Raw genomic sequence first — 18,209 nt, 5'->3', positions numbered from 1 at the left:
ACCGCAATAAATGCGGAGGAGGAAAATCGCGCGCGCTATGCGCACGACCTCATTTTTTCTGTGCTCTTGAGCACCCCTCTGCTTCAATCTCTAGAAACGCCCCTGATTATGGTAAACAGTATTGTATCCATTTTGCCGCTGTGCAACACACGGGGTGAATGAGCATGCATCTTGTTTATTTTCTGTATCCTACGTGATTTCTAGTGAATATGAGCCATATTTTACTTCCAGGGAATATGGCTCATATTTTTACTCCCTATACTGCATGGCACTGTTATTAATCATAATTATTGAACAGCAAAATAGCAAATGCCAATACAGATGCAATGAACAGTTTTGTTTTGTGCTGAGCTATAGCTATATAGACCTAGTAGACTTATTACATGTTCATGGGGTCAAACAATGCAGTCAAATTCTTGCTCTGTATAGTCAAGGCTGGCTGTGGCTCAGAGGTAGAGGAGTATAAGTATAGTGACCGGGGGTAACTGAATCCTGCGACACTGGTGCATGTATATAGAAGCGATATGGGACTCCCCCTCATTTATTTTTCACTATAGCACTTTGAGGTCCCTCTAGTGATATGGGTGCAACGCAGATATACACTGCTTGCCCATCCGTGCACTTTGAGGTCCCTCTAGTGATACGGGTGCAACGCAGATATACACTGCTCGCCCAATGCATCCGTGCACTTTGAGGTCCCTCTATAGTGATACGGGTGCAACGCAGATATACACTGCTCGCCCATCCGTGCATGCATGCAGCGGCAAATTCAAATTTAGAAATTTAGCGCTATCAATATAAAAGAAATATTTGCAAGCCTATAATATAAACTAATAATATAGCCGCTAAAATCTACTAATATATGCACAGCTGCATTGTGTTCTATAATATTGTCTTATTTTTCACTTCTGCAAAACCATGCAGTGTCAATTCACTGAGAGCACGCTTGACCAGCTTTTACTGCATCCTCAATTAGTTGTTCGGCAGACATAATGGTCAGTGCTGCTTCTGCAACAAATGCGACACCATCGGTTGCAAACCACGCCACAATTTGAGCGACGGCTATAACACCTGTTTTTACCCAATCCCACCAACTCATTTCACTCTTGATCACCTTAAATGCAGCTTTGAAGCCACCAGCTTTGAAGATTTGACCAGCAAGAGTGAAGAGGGCTTTCGCTTTATTGATGGCACCGTCAGCGGTACTAAAAGCATGAATAGCTCGTGCCAAACCACGTAGAGTTTCACCTCCCATTTCTTGGATAATTGCTCGAGTTAGTCGTTCCTGATTGGACACGTGCAGCCCGACCAGGCCAAAGCAAAAAAAAATCACATCCACAACCACAACACTACAGGCTTCTTCGCAAGGCGTTAATTTGGGGATTTCGACAGCAAGTTCAACCTCATTCTTCTCAACACGGCTGAGTGAGGATTCCAGTGCTGGATTAGCATCACCATCATGGTAAGATATGATGGCATCCCGATTACTTTTCAAGTTGGTAGCCTCTTCTGGAAACCACTCTGCCAAAGTGTCTATAGCTGCTGAGATCTGCTGCTTTGATGGTTTTGTTGTTGCCATAGTTATCTGCTTCAGTTTTCTGCCTCTTTGTCGATTGTCAGAGATGATTCATGAATTATTGCATGCCTTTTATACGTTTTGCAGTGTCTGGGTAAGAGGGGGTGGAGCTATTCCGTTTGTATGTCATCTAACCGCAAACAAGGTAGATCTAAGTTTTGATTAAAGTGCACCCTAAAGAACAATAATCACATTTTACAGATCTATTATAAATTAAAGGCTCCTGCTTTATGCAATTAACTTATTACTAAATGCTGCGATTTCAATGGGGATCGGCTTCTAATTAATTGTGCGATACAAAATGCGATATGATAGCCGCTTGCAATAATAATTAGTTAGTATGTTGATACTAATTATGTGCTATAACTTGTTGGTCATCAATATTGCATATGAGCAGTGAGATACAAGACCATGCAAGACCATGCAGTTTTTTTTTATTGCTCTGGAGTGCTTATATCACATGTACATCGATCTGGATCGACAGTAAAATTTGAACCAGCTAGGGGCAATTAATTTCTCGTATATATAGCCTATACCGTGTTACTAGAATATTTTTGTGAGCATCAAGCACATATGCGAACTTTGTGAGGGTTGATCAATTCGTAACAATAAAATCGCAAAACCTAAATTATTACATGTAAATACACACGATCCTTGCCAGAATGTAATAGTTAGATCGCAAAGGGTCAAATTTTCTGCTGATTTCGCTGATTCGCAATAGTTTTTCACCTGCATGCAAATATTCTAATAATACGGTACAATTATATATAAGACGTCGCATGCATGCATGAAGATCAACTAGACAAATACACCTCACACACAAGAAAAACAGCAGAGGCATATAATAGCTAAATACTATCCCATCATGCACACAACATTTAAATCAATGAGTTGCGATTTAAATAGTTAATCATTGACCATCATTATTCGTACTGATAATTATATATAAAGATCTATACACAGCAAACCCATTCAGGGACTCTGGATTATAGTAGTAGATGCCACATTGTCTGCATGCATAGTAAACAGAGGTGAGGGCATGTTCACTCAGATTTGATATGTTTGCAGCTGTGTGCATGTATGGCAACATGGGACTTGGGGTGTTTTCCCTGGTTAAATCCCATGTGCGTGGCCGCGAGCTCACACAGCTGCTGCACAAACAAGTGAAATGAAAATTCCCATGACATAATTATCATGCTTACCATGCATGCAGACAATGTGGCATCTACTATTACAATATTAAAGTCATAGTGCACTCTCACCTATATGTAGTCCGTTCTCACAGAGTATAATTATTATAGGAAGACCTGCATGGAATGTATACTGTTGCCACAATTAACTGCCATTGTTGCATGCATTTTCTATACTGCATGGTATATCCCCCTGGGGAGGCTATATATGGGGTGTATGTCCTAGGTCACCTTGCTGACTGTTATACACGCATGCACAATATATAGGTCGGAGTGACAACGTCTGGCCCTATAGCAAAATAAACACACATGCAGGTGCCGAATCGATGATCTGGTAAAAGTGTACGACGTTGTTCCATGGTATCCAGGTAAATATAGCTATATTCAGTACATGCATGCAGCGCGGCAGCCGCTGGTGCATGTCATGGCCCTATAACTAAGAGTCTGACATCCCACTTATCTGCTATAGAGTCTATATAATTATAGTAGTCAATTATAAATTAACACATGACACTACATGTGCATGGTGTTAGTTTCACAAACCACATTTACAGTGTAACCAATACATGGCCAAGACCAGGGAAAACCCCAGGGACTCATAAGCAGCAGAACAGACTAAATGTCTCATAAACAAGCTGAACCAGCAGACCAGACAATGCATGTGTGACCTTAGATTTACACAAGCGCACCTAGAGTGAAGATGTGTTGTGTACATAATATAATTATGCTACATAATTATAACGATTGCTATACATTATGATTGTACCATGATTGTATAGCTGTCTGTATACACATGCAGTTGAAGTCAAATTAAGGTTTCTATCATTTTGAACTGCGCCAGCATGCATGTGTGTGCATGAGGCTACTTTGTAACAGCTCATTGACTGTATATACGTGTAGATATAATTATTATGCATGCATGGTTTACCTTATATAATACGTGATGTAATACTGCGTATGTGCATGTGTGTACACGTGATGTGATAATGGGGTGGGTGAACGTTTTATGTCATAATAATTATATAGGCTGCATGGTGCGTGGTCTAAAGCACACCACCATGCATGCAATATACTTATCCCGTGTGTGTGCAGTGCGCAGCAGGGGTAGAGTGATTGTGTGTGTGTGTGCGCAAAAATGAGCTGTTGGAGACACTTTCATGGACTGCTTTAACTGCTAATGAGACAGTATAGTTTAGGCTATAGTTACAGGGATGTAGACAGCCAATAATTATTTGCATTTAAAAATTCTTTGCTAAAAGCACAACAGCTACCAACAGACTTTCACAGCTTCAGCTCTATACTGACATCAGACCCACAAAACTAGTCTCATGAATCAGCCGCCCATCCACGGAGAGTTTGTCAGAGCACTTTAGACTGAACTTTTTAATTCGACCTGACCAATGAGATCAAGGGGATTGAAAAAGAATGACAAGAAGCGTATGCGTTCTGTACAGTAGGACGCATTTATAGATAGCGCTATAGTCAGCCTATAACTGTGGCTATACTGTTCGCCAGTCAAGGAGCTATAATAAGTGGAGTTGACTAGTGCGGTCCTGTGCGACCCTTTTTAGTTCCTTTAGCAACGTTCTTGGAGCAAGCCAAACAAAAATTCATAGCTGCTAGTCAAACGTTCGCGGTTGACCTTTGCATGTGTTGGAAAATAATTAGTTTTGACACTAACGTAATGACAATTAACATTCCATTGTGCAATGACCTCTGGACTAAAGTGCTCAGATGGATTCTCCGTGGAAGGGCGGCTGATTCATGAGACTACCACAAAACCAGCTTACTTCCATACTGTTTACATCATCTCCTCTCTTTACGGCAGCTTGCACAGCACTCAAGTCACCGTCACAGGCAGCAATGTGTATGTCCATGTTCCTGATGGATAGACAAGACACGCACGTACTTTGTTTTCCCTTCCTCAAGATCTATTCTTATTGCCTTCTTAATTTTATTATGAAATTATGTTTACCATTTTATTGGTAATGCTTGAACACTTACTAGAATCTATATAGCAATGTCATGCATATTCCTTGGAGTTGCTAGTTGTTTCACAGGAGCTTTGAGTTGCCCCAGCAGCAGGGTACAGTCTCTTCGTTTCTTTTTGTGATTTGATAAAGATTGTCAGTTCTATTATTGCTAGTTGTGCAATTTTACAGTGACAGAGATTAATAAAACTAGGTATACACTGGAGTGCAAACCTCGCTATGCATGCGCACACATATAGTTTATCAGACTTGTTCTCTGGCTCTGATCTGGACCTAATAATCGTCACATAAGAATAAAGCTAGGTCTATATAAGCATTCAATCTGGTAAAGACGTCTAATGGTTGACACACAAGAAAGTTAGTCGATCGTCCAGGCACCGGTTTAGCCACTCCTGGCTGTTGCTGAGGTCTAAGACTGTGAGTCGACGTCCCTCAGCATCTGCCAAGACTCCACGCCAAATATCAAAGCCTACATGTTCACCAGAAGTCCAGGTAGAGCTCCTTTTGCCTCGACGTCAACCACCACCACCACTGCCACCACCACCACAGAAAATCTCGATAGGACCCAAACATAACCTCGCTTCGCTCGAAACAAAGTACAGGATCAGATCAGTACATTATAATTCAAGTGTAACTTTGAAAGACAAAACCTAACGCACAATCAAATTATATTACCGTATAGTGGGTAATTTTCAAGGAACAAAATATTCGTGGTTCAGCAATATTGTTCGTGGGTAATATTTTCGTGGTTGGAGCTTGCACTGCAAGGTCGCTTCATTCGTGGGTAAAATATTTAGACCTTCAACCACGAATATTTTGCCATTAGCAGCAGAGTGAACTTAATTGATCTGTGCAACATACTCACCTATACACAGGAAACACAGTACCAACATCAATATGAAAGCACCGCAGGTGCTGATGCCTCGGTGGAGATGCCAAAGCTACATAACATAAGGCTACTAATAGCTTAATTTTATACACATGATGAACATTTTTTCAATTTGCTGTATGCAAACTCAAAGAGTGGGTAATGATCGACCATGATTGTTGTTAAAAACGATCGATGCCAAGTTCAAGTCTAAAATTAATGACTGCCATCAGCGCAGCGGCTCTGCAGCTCTCTTTTCACTCTTGCAGCTACCAATAGCTAGCGTTCTAGTGCAGAGCTAACTACAAGTAGAGTAGCAACACTCAGTAAACAAGTTTGGCTACGTGCTCTTCAGTCTGCCCTAAGACCCCAAATGTTGTAAGACAGGAAGTGCTACAAGTTGCCTCATGAATATATTAATGAGAACAGTTTTTCTTTGTTTCTGATAAAAGTAAAGGTTTTTAGAGCTATCTAAGTTGAAATATGTAATAAGAAGACAGTTTAACATACGATAAACACTTTAAAATATGAATTTGGGTCAAACTGGCATTAAGTTGTGAAAACGATTGCGGAAAGTTCGAGAGTTTGAGCAAGCTGTTCACCATCAACGTAGCAAGCTAAAAATTGGTTGATCAAATCAAAAGGATCTAAATTACAACATATTCAAGGTAAATGCCATACAAATGAATGGTGTTTGCAAAGCAGTTACACAAACTTTGAAATAAATACACAACTTGGCAATAGCATAGAACACTTCATGAATGACTTCAAGCCTTCTAGCTTGCTGCTAAGCATGCACATGCATCAGATGCACTAGTTGATCCTTTAGGCAGTCTCTGGTTCCATTCACATCTGGAGATATGCAGCCATGAGTTCCACCAACCACAGAGATTATTCAGAATGAGCTAACTTTGAGAGTTTGCGCAAGCTGTTCACACTATCTCAATCCAGTCCAAACTTGCTGAGTCAATACATTCCATATTGAACTAATTTATCTCCTAGTAACAAGTTCTAGTTCAGTAAATGGTCTGTGTTATGAGCTTTGGAAATTCAGAAAAAATCACCCTTCACTACAATCTGACAGAGTTGTAAGGGTGATCATTATGAATCTCATTATATAATTATGAATTTCATTAAAACAATGTTTTTGTGATGTCATCCTTATGAATACCATTAAAATACTTGTGGTATGTATTTCCTGTCTTGTCTTGCAAATACTGAAAACTTGGGGGTCTTAGGGCAGACTGCTTCTGAAAAGGCTGCAATGGCATTCCAAGTAAGCAAAACTAGGCATAACTCGAGAACGAAGCATTCTTTTGCAAACCCACGAATCAAAATCCAAGAAAACATGAGACTAGAAGCCTATAGAAACTTTTACTTGCACTTCATTGATCCTTGAGCAGCTGTAGCAGTCTACACACACACACACACACACACACACACACACACACACACAAACACACTACCGTATACCTCGCTTGCGCATGCACACCGAGGCATAATGAATACCAGTGGAACCTCTTGTAAAGGACCCTCTGAATAAGGGAGACTCAATTAAACATCTCTCTGTGTGGACACTGCTTCAGTTTACAAAATCACTTTCCTACATTATAGGTACCACTGAATAAAGGACCACCTCAGGCTCAATACAGAGAAAAAAACGTCGCAAATAAATGCTGCACACATTTTCGGAGGTTTCACTTATATAATACAACTGCAGATACAGACTATCCAGGCACTAGATTTAAATACTTGTTAGCTGTGTAATAACCAAGGTATGAAGGTTCAGAGTACATATAGTCACCGTGTTTCTCGTAGATGATGGTAGGGCCGGCTCCACTAGGTTGTGGTTGACACACTCCACCAATCCCATCCTCGCCTTGACCTCCTCCTCACACACTCTAATTAAGAGAAGGAATATTCAAATGACAACTGACTTATACGCCTGCATGTACAGTGAGCAAATGAAATGCGACTTTCCAACAGAAGTAAATCTGCTATTAGCTACTACAAAACTAGCCTCCTTCACCAGCCTTCATAGAAAAGAACTACCCTGAGTGAAGAGTGGCCTGGGATCGAGGCAACTACAAAACTAGCTCACGTTAACAACCACTTGTAATCAGATTGTAAAGGGCTAGTATTCAGACAGTACTCGTCACCTCAGTGACAATGGCATGGAGGTGAACTTGGCACACACCTCACGCACTGTACAACACTGTAACATTGAAACAGTACAGTGGATTGCAGTGCACTTGCAACAGAAAATTGCTAACAGCAAAACCACCAGATATGAATTCACCAATAATAATTCTAAGCTCAGCTTGCACTTTTATTACAACGATTTTTTTAGTAGAATCTCATTGAACATCTGAAGGTATACAGGTATGAGCAATCTACAAGCTGGGCCCGGGGGATTAAAGCCCAAAAAGGTGCTCAGTCATACATCTCCATGCGATTATAAAGATATTCTCAGGGTACTCCTATTAGTCTCACTCATAGATACCTACAGAATGGATACTTTATGATAGCATTCTTGAAAAGCCTAGTAGTAGCCTAGTAGTCAATGAACATAATTATATAGAAATGCATGAAATACATTTCAAGAATACTTGACTGACTGCATGTACAGTACAAATGTCATGCATGTCAATACGTTCTTTGGGGGGGAGAGGGCATGCCTAGAGAGGTTCAGTGAGTGTCTGCTGAAAAATTGGTTGTCATTTCAGTTGGCTCTATGGTTTCTACCTGTATTAGTTAAAGTACTCTTGAAAATTCAATGTAGCTCCAGAAAACTGATAATGATATTCATAATAATTTATCTGATTGTGGTTTTGCTGTTTGGCAATTTTCTGTTGCAAGTGCACTGCAATCCACTGTAGCACAGAGTCATGCATGTGACACACTTCATGTGTATGCATTATCAGTCCTTGAGGTCATTGTTATGAGGGGGCTTGTAAGCTAAGCTCTCGTACAATGTAGGCAGGTAGAGGATCACATACTTTTGACTCACAAATGCATCCCTAGTATAAATTAAAAAATTCTACTCACATGCATGGATCCATCACAAAACATATTATGTTTATTCGCTACAAATGTACTACCGTATAGCGGGTATATTTCGAGGGTATAAATTTTCGCGGATGGACCATTACAAAGGATTTCGCGGATTTTATTTTTGTGGTCTGAGTTCCAGCCTTTTGGCGCATGCGCAGCACATCAACATGCAGCTGTACCTCCACACCGTTAGCCTCGAATCTGTAATACTGAACATGCCTACTATTCATAAATTTTCGTGGGTATAAATTTTCGCGGTACAGGCTCAATCCGCGAAAACCGCGAACATTTATACCCTCGAAATATACCCGCTATACGGTATGTAAGTTTACCATTCTCTTGGCAATGTTTGAACACTTTACTAGCAATGTCATATTTCCTCATTCTTAGGAGTAGTTTCGCAAGAGCTCTGTAAGTTGCACAAGCATGTACCTTAGTCTCATCTCTTCACTACCGTATCAGTATAGTCCCTAGTCATCTCTTCGCTGCAGGTTTGGTGATTTGGTAAAGATCGCCAATTCTATTATTGCTAGTTACAGAAATAATCAACCTGACAGTACACTTCCACCATAAAAATGTGACTCACAATTCATAGTCAAATTATATTATGCAAAAAATACAATACACATAAAATATTACGTGCATTTAAACTCTACTAACCAGCACCACGGACGATCACAAAACAAATAATACGCTACACATGTACTATGTAAGTTTACTATTCTCTAGGCAATGTTTGAACACATCATTCGCAATGTTATATTTCTTCATTCTTACGAGTAGTTTCAGAAGAGTTCTATAAGTTGCAGCAGCTGGGTTACTCCTCTGCCACAGGGACAAGCACTCCATCATGGCCGTTTGCATGTCATATAAAACTAGAAGCTGCCTCACACTAGCTTGCTGAGAACGATTGAGTCCCAACATCTGAGAGTACATTATCACGTTGTCGAAATGTGCAGCCAAATACACGAACTCTGTTGTCTCAATCTCGTTGTTGAGTAGAGGGTGTTCAATGTCTATCCTCTCTGCCAGGCCTGTAGTGTGGATAGGGTGAGGGTCAGCAAAGGAAATGGTGTACGTGGATTGCATGCAGTTCAATACAATAACAAAACATCTGTGTGAAAGAGGAAATGGTTAGAGCATGATACGCCCACACACTGGAGCACTAAGTACAGTACATGTAGTATGTACAATACAGTGGAAGTGGAAAGGAATATGGCACCTAGCTATTACGCTAGCTTCTTTCAGGAGGTCATAACTTAACTACATCAACACTAAAAGATGCATTTTGTAGCTCTACATACATTATATAGTTATAAGATTTCGACAAAAGACTGTACGTGAATATTAGCAATTTAATCTCAAGGGGAAATTAGGGAAGCTTTTGCCACCCTCCTTTTGCATTTGGTTTGCCCCCTCTGGGAATTTAAAATTCAAACATGGTATCTTATACTGTAACTGCCATGTTATGGAAGCTGAAAGAAACGGAGGGAGGGGGGTTGCAGTTGAGCAGCAGTAACTATCATAATAGTATCATAAATAAAAACATAATAGGTAGGTACCTTTAATACTCAATACATGGCATGACTCTGACAATGTACACTCACCACTGACTCCACTGAGTGTGCGCATGTCCCTGAGTAGACAGTCCACAGCTCTCAATAGATTAGCTCCATTCTCCACCAGGTCAACAAGAGCAGCTGTCTCCTCTGACTGGTCTGTATACCATTGAGAATGAGAGCTAACACTTGATATCATAAACACACGTTCTCACCTAGACAGTTTCTCAGTTTGACCTTGGCCACTATACAAAGCTGGTGAGATAAAGTCTCCATCTTAGAGAGACTGGCTCCCATGTTCTCACTGATGCTCTGTACTGTGCACTCCTGGACAACCCTCCTGGTCACTACAAGGACAGACGTTATCTCTGTCCGTATGGAGTCAGTGTGGTCTGTCAGCTTACTCAGAGAAGATGACCTTTAGAAAAAAAAGATAATCAGACTTCCACTAGACAATTGAGTGGTACCTCAGAGCAGCAGTCATTCTCTCCATCAGAGACACTACACTCTTCACAGTAGAGCCAAGTTGTGTGTCACTCACTGCCAGGGCAGACCTTCTCAACTCATCAGTGGCCTCCTAAACAAATTGGAATGAGGATTAAGCGCAGTGTACATTGTACAAAAAAACTATGTGTGTATTACTTACAATTATGTGCTAAAAAAAGGCCTGCTATAATATCAAGTGGGTAAATTTTAATTTGCCAAAGGTACCCACTACACCACTTCAATGTACAAACGTGAATACCTGTAGTTTAGTAGTATCCACAGCAACTTTGGGAGTGGGAATCAATGGTAGATGAACTTTGACCTGTGGCAGGAGTCCAGACAAGGAGATGGTACAGGTGGTTCTCTTGGGAGCATTCTCCTCAGGGAAGAACCTGCAGATTATCCTGGGAGGGTAGTTGTGAAGATCCTCAGGCCTGAGTTTCTCCATCTCAGGCTGATCCACTTCACTACGCGAGATCTGAGAAATGAAGTAGAGAAAGTGATTTTAAGTGTATACGTGTCCAACTTCACATTTTACCAATTCCTTGTCTGGTTCCACAGACCATCCCTGCACTGGGTCAATGTTGAGAGTGGCACACATATCAACAAACGTCAGTGATTCTTGAGTCGTCCTGTCAATTGACTTTGAAGACACTTCTGGATAGTCTTGTAGGATGATCACTTTATCAAGTGTCTCTAGAAACTATAGAATTAGGTACATAAAATTAATGAGCACACTTCAAATGAGCAATCTTACCTTAGCGTATAAGCTCCCAAAGAGACTGGCTACAATGATGGCTAGCCTGTCCCCAGTTGTGTGTGAAGGAGACCGATAGACTCTGACAGTGTAGAGGTTACTGTCAGTATTGCCTGTACGTGATTTAAAAATTATGTTGAATCAGAAGTCATTCTAAAATCATAAATATTCACCTCTTTTTCTCCTCCCAATTTTAAAGAAGTTCTTCAGTCGTGTGCCCAGCTTCAGTCTCCCGGTGTTTCCTCCAGGAGTGAACTCTGACACTGGTACCTCCTGGTACACGTAAATACTTTTTGAAACAGATCTCTTGGGAGACGAGTCAGCTTGGAGAAATAAGAGGTCATCAGCTTCTTGTTGGGTGGACACTCGTACATGATGCTCCATGCTCAGGGTCACCTCTCCGTTTAGACCTTCACCACAGATCAAATAGGACGGACTGGCAGATTGAATGCCCTCTGGCATCACAAACACATCCTTGGAGGCAAAGCTGGGTTGAACTTTAATGCCCACAAAGGTCCCTATTGGGACAGCATTAGCTGGAACAGTCACTTGCACTCCATTATCAAAGTCAGCATGTCCACCAGTGGAGGTGAACTCCTTCTCTTGAGGCTCCTCGTAGAAAGTGACACCAGGGTGTGTGGGAGTTTGGTGCAAGGGATCTACACAGGAGGTAAAACACACAGAACCATGTGCTGAATACAGCACAAGCACACACTTACATCCAGGTGGTGTGGAGAGGGTTTCCCCTGCTGCCTTGTTCTGGTAGACTGGCTTATTCCTAAAGTTGACTCACATTCATAAAGCCAGTGACTCAACTGTGCAATAGTCACTCACGTTTCTGTGTCAGTGACAACAGTCCAGTTCTTGGGGAGGACCTGCACAGACTGCGGATGTGACTGAGTGTGTGTGTGTGTGTGTGTGTGGGGGGGGGCACATGTAATGGTATTCATGCTTGTTTGGGTGTGTGTAATATTGGAACTGTAGTTTGCTCTCCATTGTAGTTAATATTAAAGTTTGCACTCCAGACAGTTAATACCATTAAATTACATTACTGCATGACAGTGTATCAGTTTGTTCCCTTAGAAAAGTACGTATGAGCTATTTATCAGTGAAATTCGGTGAAAGTAAATAAGACACTTACAATTCATATATATATATATTATTCATAATTATACATAAAATTATATTGTAATAAAGTGTGTATACGTATGTACATCTATTGTATTTACCGCAAAAAAATAAAACACACATGCACGATAAGTGTATGCATTATTGAGGTATGGACTCACATGTGATTCAGCAGCTTCCTCAAGCAACTTTATTGTTGAAGGGTTAGAATAATCAGATCCCTTAACCACCATCAAAGCAGTCTCTCCATCCTGTGATGATGATCATATGAAGGGATGAGACATACATTGTAAGAGGTAAATTGGTCTGACATGTACTTTGCTGACAGAGCAATACTGGCAACGGTAATTGCATATTAAGAGGTTGGGTATATCTGTTTAAGTACAAATAACAGCTCTGTTCAGTCAATAACTACTGTAAGGGGTATAGGTGTACAGTATACATGTAAAGCTGTTTGTTAAGTATAACTACGCAACTATATGTTCTCTATAAAGTACATGTGCTCACTTTATTAGTGCAGAGAGGGGAAGCCCCTGATGAGAGAAGCTCCTTTACAGTATATTCTTGTCCCCTGAAGGCTGCCCTCATGAGTGGAGTGTTCCCAACCTGCGAGTGGAGACAGTGACAACACAATATGAATGTACATTGAACAATACAGACATTCACTGCTCTACATTTCCAACCACATCCTAGAGTGAGAACACAAGCACAACAGTCATATGTATTAAGCCAGCTAGTACAGTACATGTAAATAAACCGGCTAGTACGTCAGTTTAAAAAACTAAAATCCACAGGGAAATGTAATTGTCAGCACACGTAAGTTCATAATACATTGTACAGTACATCTACAACTGCATGTATTCTAAAATAATACTGGGTCGCCAACTAGGCCTGGGATAGATTGCATCTGGTATATTGTAATAATTATAATGTCTGAAAATACAGCTAGAAAAACGACAAAGAAATATGATATTGGCCCGAGGGCTGAGTGCAATATACACCATGCATTCCGAGTGCACGTGTCATAACTAGTTTATACCCTAGCAACACAAAATACACCTATGCTATATGTCCAGGTAGATCGAGCTATAATGGCTTCCAAGTTCATTGTCTGCAGCAACTGGTAGCACAGTAGGGATCGAACCACACAAAATGTCCCTTCCTTCACACTGGAGTTGACAGCTTGGACCTGACACTCATTGAGGGGGGCCTCTTGTTGACACAACGTGATATAGCTACCACCCAGATCTATAAAACCTATAGTTAGCTAGTTAGCTAGGTTAGCTTTCTTCAAAAGATAATTTGTAACATGGAGCTATTTTTGTGATTACGGCAGCTTTTACGGAGAAATCATTGAATGTGTTGAATCTGAACGGATTGAAACCACGCCCATATGTTGCATGGCGACCTAGCGTTATTTTAGAGACACCTCGGCCTGGGAACGAGGCTAGTATATACTGACCAGTATAATGTATCACTATAGTCTAGGTAACAGGTGATTAATTGAAAATGCCGGTAATGTCCATAATTGAACGTACATGCAACCAAATGATGAGATGGTCACGAGCATGCTGCCTAGTTTAGTATCAGATACTCACATTGTCAGCCAGGTCCACCATGGCTCCTGAGGAGAGCAGCTCTCTAACACATTCAGTGTAACCTCCACTGGCTGCCCTTTGGAGTGGAGTCCACCCAGCCTACAAGAGTGAGAGCATACAGTAACTTTTGATCCGTGTTATAAAGCCGCAAATTTTCAGGTCAGTCTGCACAAGGTCAAAGAATCCCTGTCTGCATTCTAATCAACGCAATGTATTCCTTTTGCTGAAATGGTCATCGATGCACATGCAGTGCAGGTAGGTTGGATTTGGTCCTAGAGCTACTCTTGAAGAGTGTCTAAATAAATGAATCACTAGAAGATAGTATAGTAAGACCAAGTACGCGCGGTTAATTGTGGTGGTAGGCGGAGGCGGGTGACTCTTCTCAACCATTGTAGGAACACTAACTGTCGGTAGATCTGTAGCTAGCTAACTCTTGCTCGTCCAGCTACTATATAAAACTACAGAGGAGGTTGGACACGATCAAGTGCACCACTTTTTTGCTGAGCTGACACAGCTTATTGACACAATTACATGTATGTAAACTTCTAGCTAGTGTTGCACGGTCATTGGAGACTGAAGGCAAACTTCATATGACTCTGGCTACTTTAAATATAAAGCTTTCATTAACCAACCCGATCCATTGCTATTCTGACGAGTATCAGCTAGTGTTTACTAGATTCTTGCAAGCCAGTACAGTGCAAGCTACATACAGCACCGCTGAACTACACTCTACCCTATAGTCTAGCTAATCCTGGTCCAACCAGACAACAGGCACAGCTAGTCAGGTGATACAAGCTCAGCAAAGCAAGAGTAGCCATAACTTTCTGTTCAGTATCTACATGTATGGTAACGTGAACAGAGACGTTACATGAATGATAACGCGTGACCAACCTCCTCTGATAAGACTATTTTTAGATCTAACAGGAGCTATTATTGAACCTGCTATAATTAGATGAGGTTAGGGGGCGTATTATTGTGATAGAAAATACCTCTGCAATACATTTCTTGCTCTGGCTAGGGGGGGCGTAAATTCGAAAGGGGCGTATTTTCGAGTGAGTACGGTACTAATTCCTAATGATGTGATGGTCACGAACATGCTGCCTATAGACACATTAGTTTAGTATCACATACTCACCTTGTTAGCCAGGTCCACCACGGCTCCTGAGGAGAGCAGCTCTCTAACACAGTCAGTGTGACCTTGACTGGCTGCCCAATAGAGTGGAGTGCGCCCGATCTACTGGAGTGAGAGCATAATACAGTAACCTTTGACAAAATATCTATGTGATAGACCATGAATAAAGTAAAGGAAGGGGATTAGCATACTATAATAGAGTGGTTGGATCTGACGTCATCCACCCACGCACGAAGTACATGGTTGATCAGGAGCCGCGGCTAGGCTACAATTCGAGAGAGGCCATTGTTCAAAAGCGGCGTTTACTATAGCTCCAGCTAATTCAATAACCTTTAGTTTATCATCAAAAGTTATTTTCACCTGCATAAACTTTAACTTTGCCATGAGAAAGTGTTTCTGAAGCACTAACAAGCTGCTACCTGTACCCAGTAGCTACGTACATGTAGCTAGCTGCTAGTATTAACAATGTTTTGGCTGGCACGTAAAGAAATGCTAGAGTCAAAATTCACTGAGGCTACTATTTGAGAGCGGCTACTAAATAGTTATTTTGCTAGCAAAGGAGGCTACTATATTTGAGTGCGGCCTTTATACAAGAGCAGCCTCTGATCGAGCATATACGGTATACAAGGAAATTTATGTAGCCCAGTTCGTCAACTTAATTAGACACAAAATTTAATAAGCAAGATAAGTATATCTTATAGGCAATCGAAAATGCCGGCAATGTCCATAATGTACGTACATGCAAATAATTGCTTATTATCAAATGATGTGATGGTAAGACACATCAGTTTAGTATCAGATACTCACCTCATCAGCCAGGTCCACCACGGCTCCTGAGGAGAGCAGCTCTCTAACACAGTCAGTGTGCCCTTCTCTGGCTGCCCAATAGAGTGGAGTACGCCAACCCTACAAGAATAAGAGCTGCAGCATACATTAACTTTTGACAACACATTTATGTAATAGACCATAACATTTTTATAAAGTAAAGGAACTCATTACTGATAATAATTATTACATGTAGCCTGACATACGGCTGTATGAGGGTGACAGACAAACGACCTTACATGTACCTCTCACTTGAGAGGTAGACAGACAATATTTGGGGACAAAACTAAAGCATAGAATCAAGCGACATTCAAAAATTCATATCATTAGCTACCAAACAGACTTACAACTCTGCATACCCACAAACCAACTTACCGAATCCACACTATTGACATCTTCTCCCCTCTTGATGGCATCTTGTAAAGCACTCAAGTCACCAGCCCTGGCAACATCGTCTATTTTCAGTCTTAGTTCTGCAGAAGCCATACCTAAACAGAGCTGTGTTGAACACCACAAGTAATAATGGAGCTCTAAGTAGCTGACAAGTGTCTTTGTAGTAAGCTGTGAAACCATACAGTTGCAACTTGCTAGCTAGCAAATCTAATTATGTGGTCTCACACATTCATGGGTTCCTCTAACTACCAACAATGCAAACAGTCACTTAGACTACTGCACAATTAGCGTATACGTTACATCTCTGATGAAACATCTGGGTTACCCCCCCCCCCCCCCCCCCCCCCCGGGATCGAGACTATTTCAGGCTTGGATAGTATAGCTATGCTTCTTTGTTTGGACTGACATTCATTATAGCTAGCCTCGAGTGCAGGCCGCTGTATGAAATTCAGAATTTAAGGTAGGAGAATAGGTTGTACACACAATCATACAATCATACATAACTACATGTAGCTATGGACAAACTACATGACTGTACTTGTTATACTATAATAGAGAATTAGCTCTAGCTGACAAAGTCAGTGTGTAGTGGGTTGAGTCTGAGAGTGGAGACAAACTCGTGGTACTTGTGGGGTGGTGTTTGACCACACCCAGCAGGGCAGTGTACAGTCTGGTGGCCTTCTCTCTCTTGGTCTCATTCACATACTCGTTGGTTTTCTCAAGAATGGACACAGTGATGAGCACAGCTGACAGGAGGTGGAGTCCTCAGAGAGTGACTGGACTATCTGCACACTGTAGCAAGCATTACCTGCAGGAGAGAAGAAATGGTTAGTGCATGCATGATACGCCCACACCTAACGGGAACAAATTTGTATCTATGGTATATTTGGCCAAATTTGGCGAACTCATTTGTCTCTCATGCAAATATGAACATTGATGATGCCATTCGTAAATCATTGAAATTGAATAGACAGATGTAAACTAATTTAAAAAGAGCCCCCAAACCATTCATTAAACGGAGAGGGGGTTACAGTTGAACACCTTTCACTGGCTGCACATTTAGTATCCAATTTCAATGGTTTTTTGAAAGAGATCTTCAAAAGAATTTCACTGATTGTCCTAATTAATTTGTATGTACTCACATTCAGTTGAGGGTCTTCCAGTTTCAGCTGTGAAGACACTAGCTCATGCAGGGTCAAAGGAGCCACTGGTGAGTCTGTGGGGAATGACAATCACTGAATGTTGTAGTGTACACACAATCAGTGCATAAACACACCAGACAAACAATGGCAATGATGTCATACGTACGTACACCTCAAACCTCATGTACTACAGAACGCTGTGATACACACAGCCTGCACTACACAACATGGATTGTACAGGCAGGAGAGTTTCAGATGTTCACCTTTGTGGTCCATTGGGCATTAGCAGCAAAGTGAATTTCATCTGTGCAACATACTCACCTACACAAGAAACACAGTACCAACATCAATATGAATGATATCAAATGCATTATCAGTCCTTGAGGTCATTGTTATGAAGGGGCTTGTAAGCTAAGCTCTCGTACAATGTAGGCAGGTAGAGGATCACATACTTCTGACTCACAAATGCATCCCTTGTATAAATTAGGAGCATTCAAATTCTACTCACAT

The 18,209-nt window shown here is 41.1% G+C and overlaps 2 protein-coding genes across 5 annotated transcripts; both read right to left on the bottom strand.

Annotated features, from left to right (window-relative positions):
- Positions 1-768: 768 nt before the first annotated feature.
- LOC135333792 (uncharacterized) lies at positions 769-9,202 on the bottom strand. Of its 2 annotated transcripts, none has more exons than XM_064528828.1 (6): positions 9,012-9,202; positions 7,785-7,840; positions 7,430-7,526; positions 5,623-5,698; positions 2,839-2,883; positions 769-1,750 (listed from the first exon to the last, which is right to left on the bottom strand). In XM_064528828.1, exons 1-6 carry the CDS (start codon positions 9,051-9,053, stop codon positions 1,728-1,730), a joined length of 339 nt encoding a protein of 112 aa, XP_064384898.1. In that variant the 5' UTR covers positions 9,054-9,202; the 3' UTR covers positions 769-1,727. The 2 variants fall into 2 exon arrangements, with proteins under 2 accessions (XP_064384898.1, XP_064384899.1); XM_064528829.1 differs by lacking the exon at positions 769-1,750 and adding an exon at positions 1,757-2,727.
- Positions 9,203-9,241: 39 nt separating this feature from the next.
- LOC135333677 (uncharacterized) lies at positions 9,242-16,873 on the bottom strand. Of its 3 annotated transcripts, XM_064528690.1 has the most exons (16): positions 16,540-16,873; positions 16,147-16,245; positions 15,343-15,441; positions 14,208-14,306; positions 13,117-13,215; positions 12,771-12,860; positions 12,316-12,377; positions 12,201-12,259; positions 11,655-12,140; positions 11,482-11,594; positions 11,263-11,427; positions 10,984-11,202; positions 10,706-10,815; positions 10,454-10,656; positions 10,287-10,397; positions 9,242-9,713 (listed from the first exon to the last, which is right to left on the bottom strand). In XM_064528690.1, the coding sequence occupies exons 1-16, from the start codon at positions 16,735-16,737 to the stop codon at positions 9,385-9,387; spliced, it is 2,541 nt and encodes an 846-aa protein (XP_064384760.1). In that variant the 5' UTR covers positions 16,738-16,873; the 3' UTR covers positions 9,242-9,384. The 3 variants fall into 3 exon arrangements, with proteins under 3 accessions (XP_064384760.1, XP_064384762.1, XP_064384761.1); XM_064528692.1 differs by having other exon boundaries at positions 11,655-12,259; positions 15,343-15,444; positions 16,147-16,260; positions 16,540-16,872; XM_064528691.1 differs by having other exon boundaries at positions 11,655-12,259; positions 15,343-15,444; positions 16,540-16,872.
- Positions 16,874-18,209: the final 1,336 nt, after the last annotated feature.

Source organism: Halichondria panicea, chromosome 3 (genome assembly GCF_963675165.1).
Source record: "Halichondria panicea chromosome 3, odHalPani1.1, whole genome shotgun sequence".
In the NCBI taxonomy this organism is placed as follows: Eukaryota; Metazoa; Porifera; class Demospongiae; order Suberitida; family Halichondriidae; genus Halichondria; species Halichondria panicea.
This window is presented reverse-complemented; position numbering and strand designations above follow the sequence as displayed.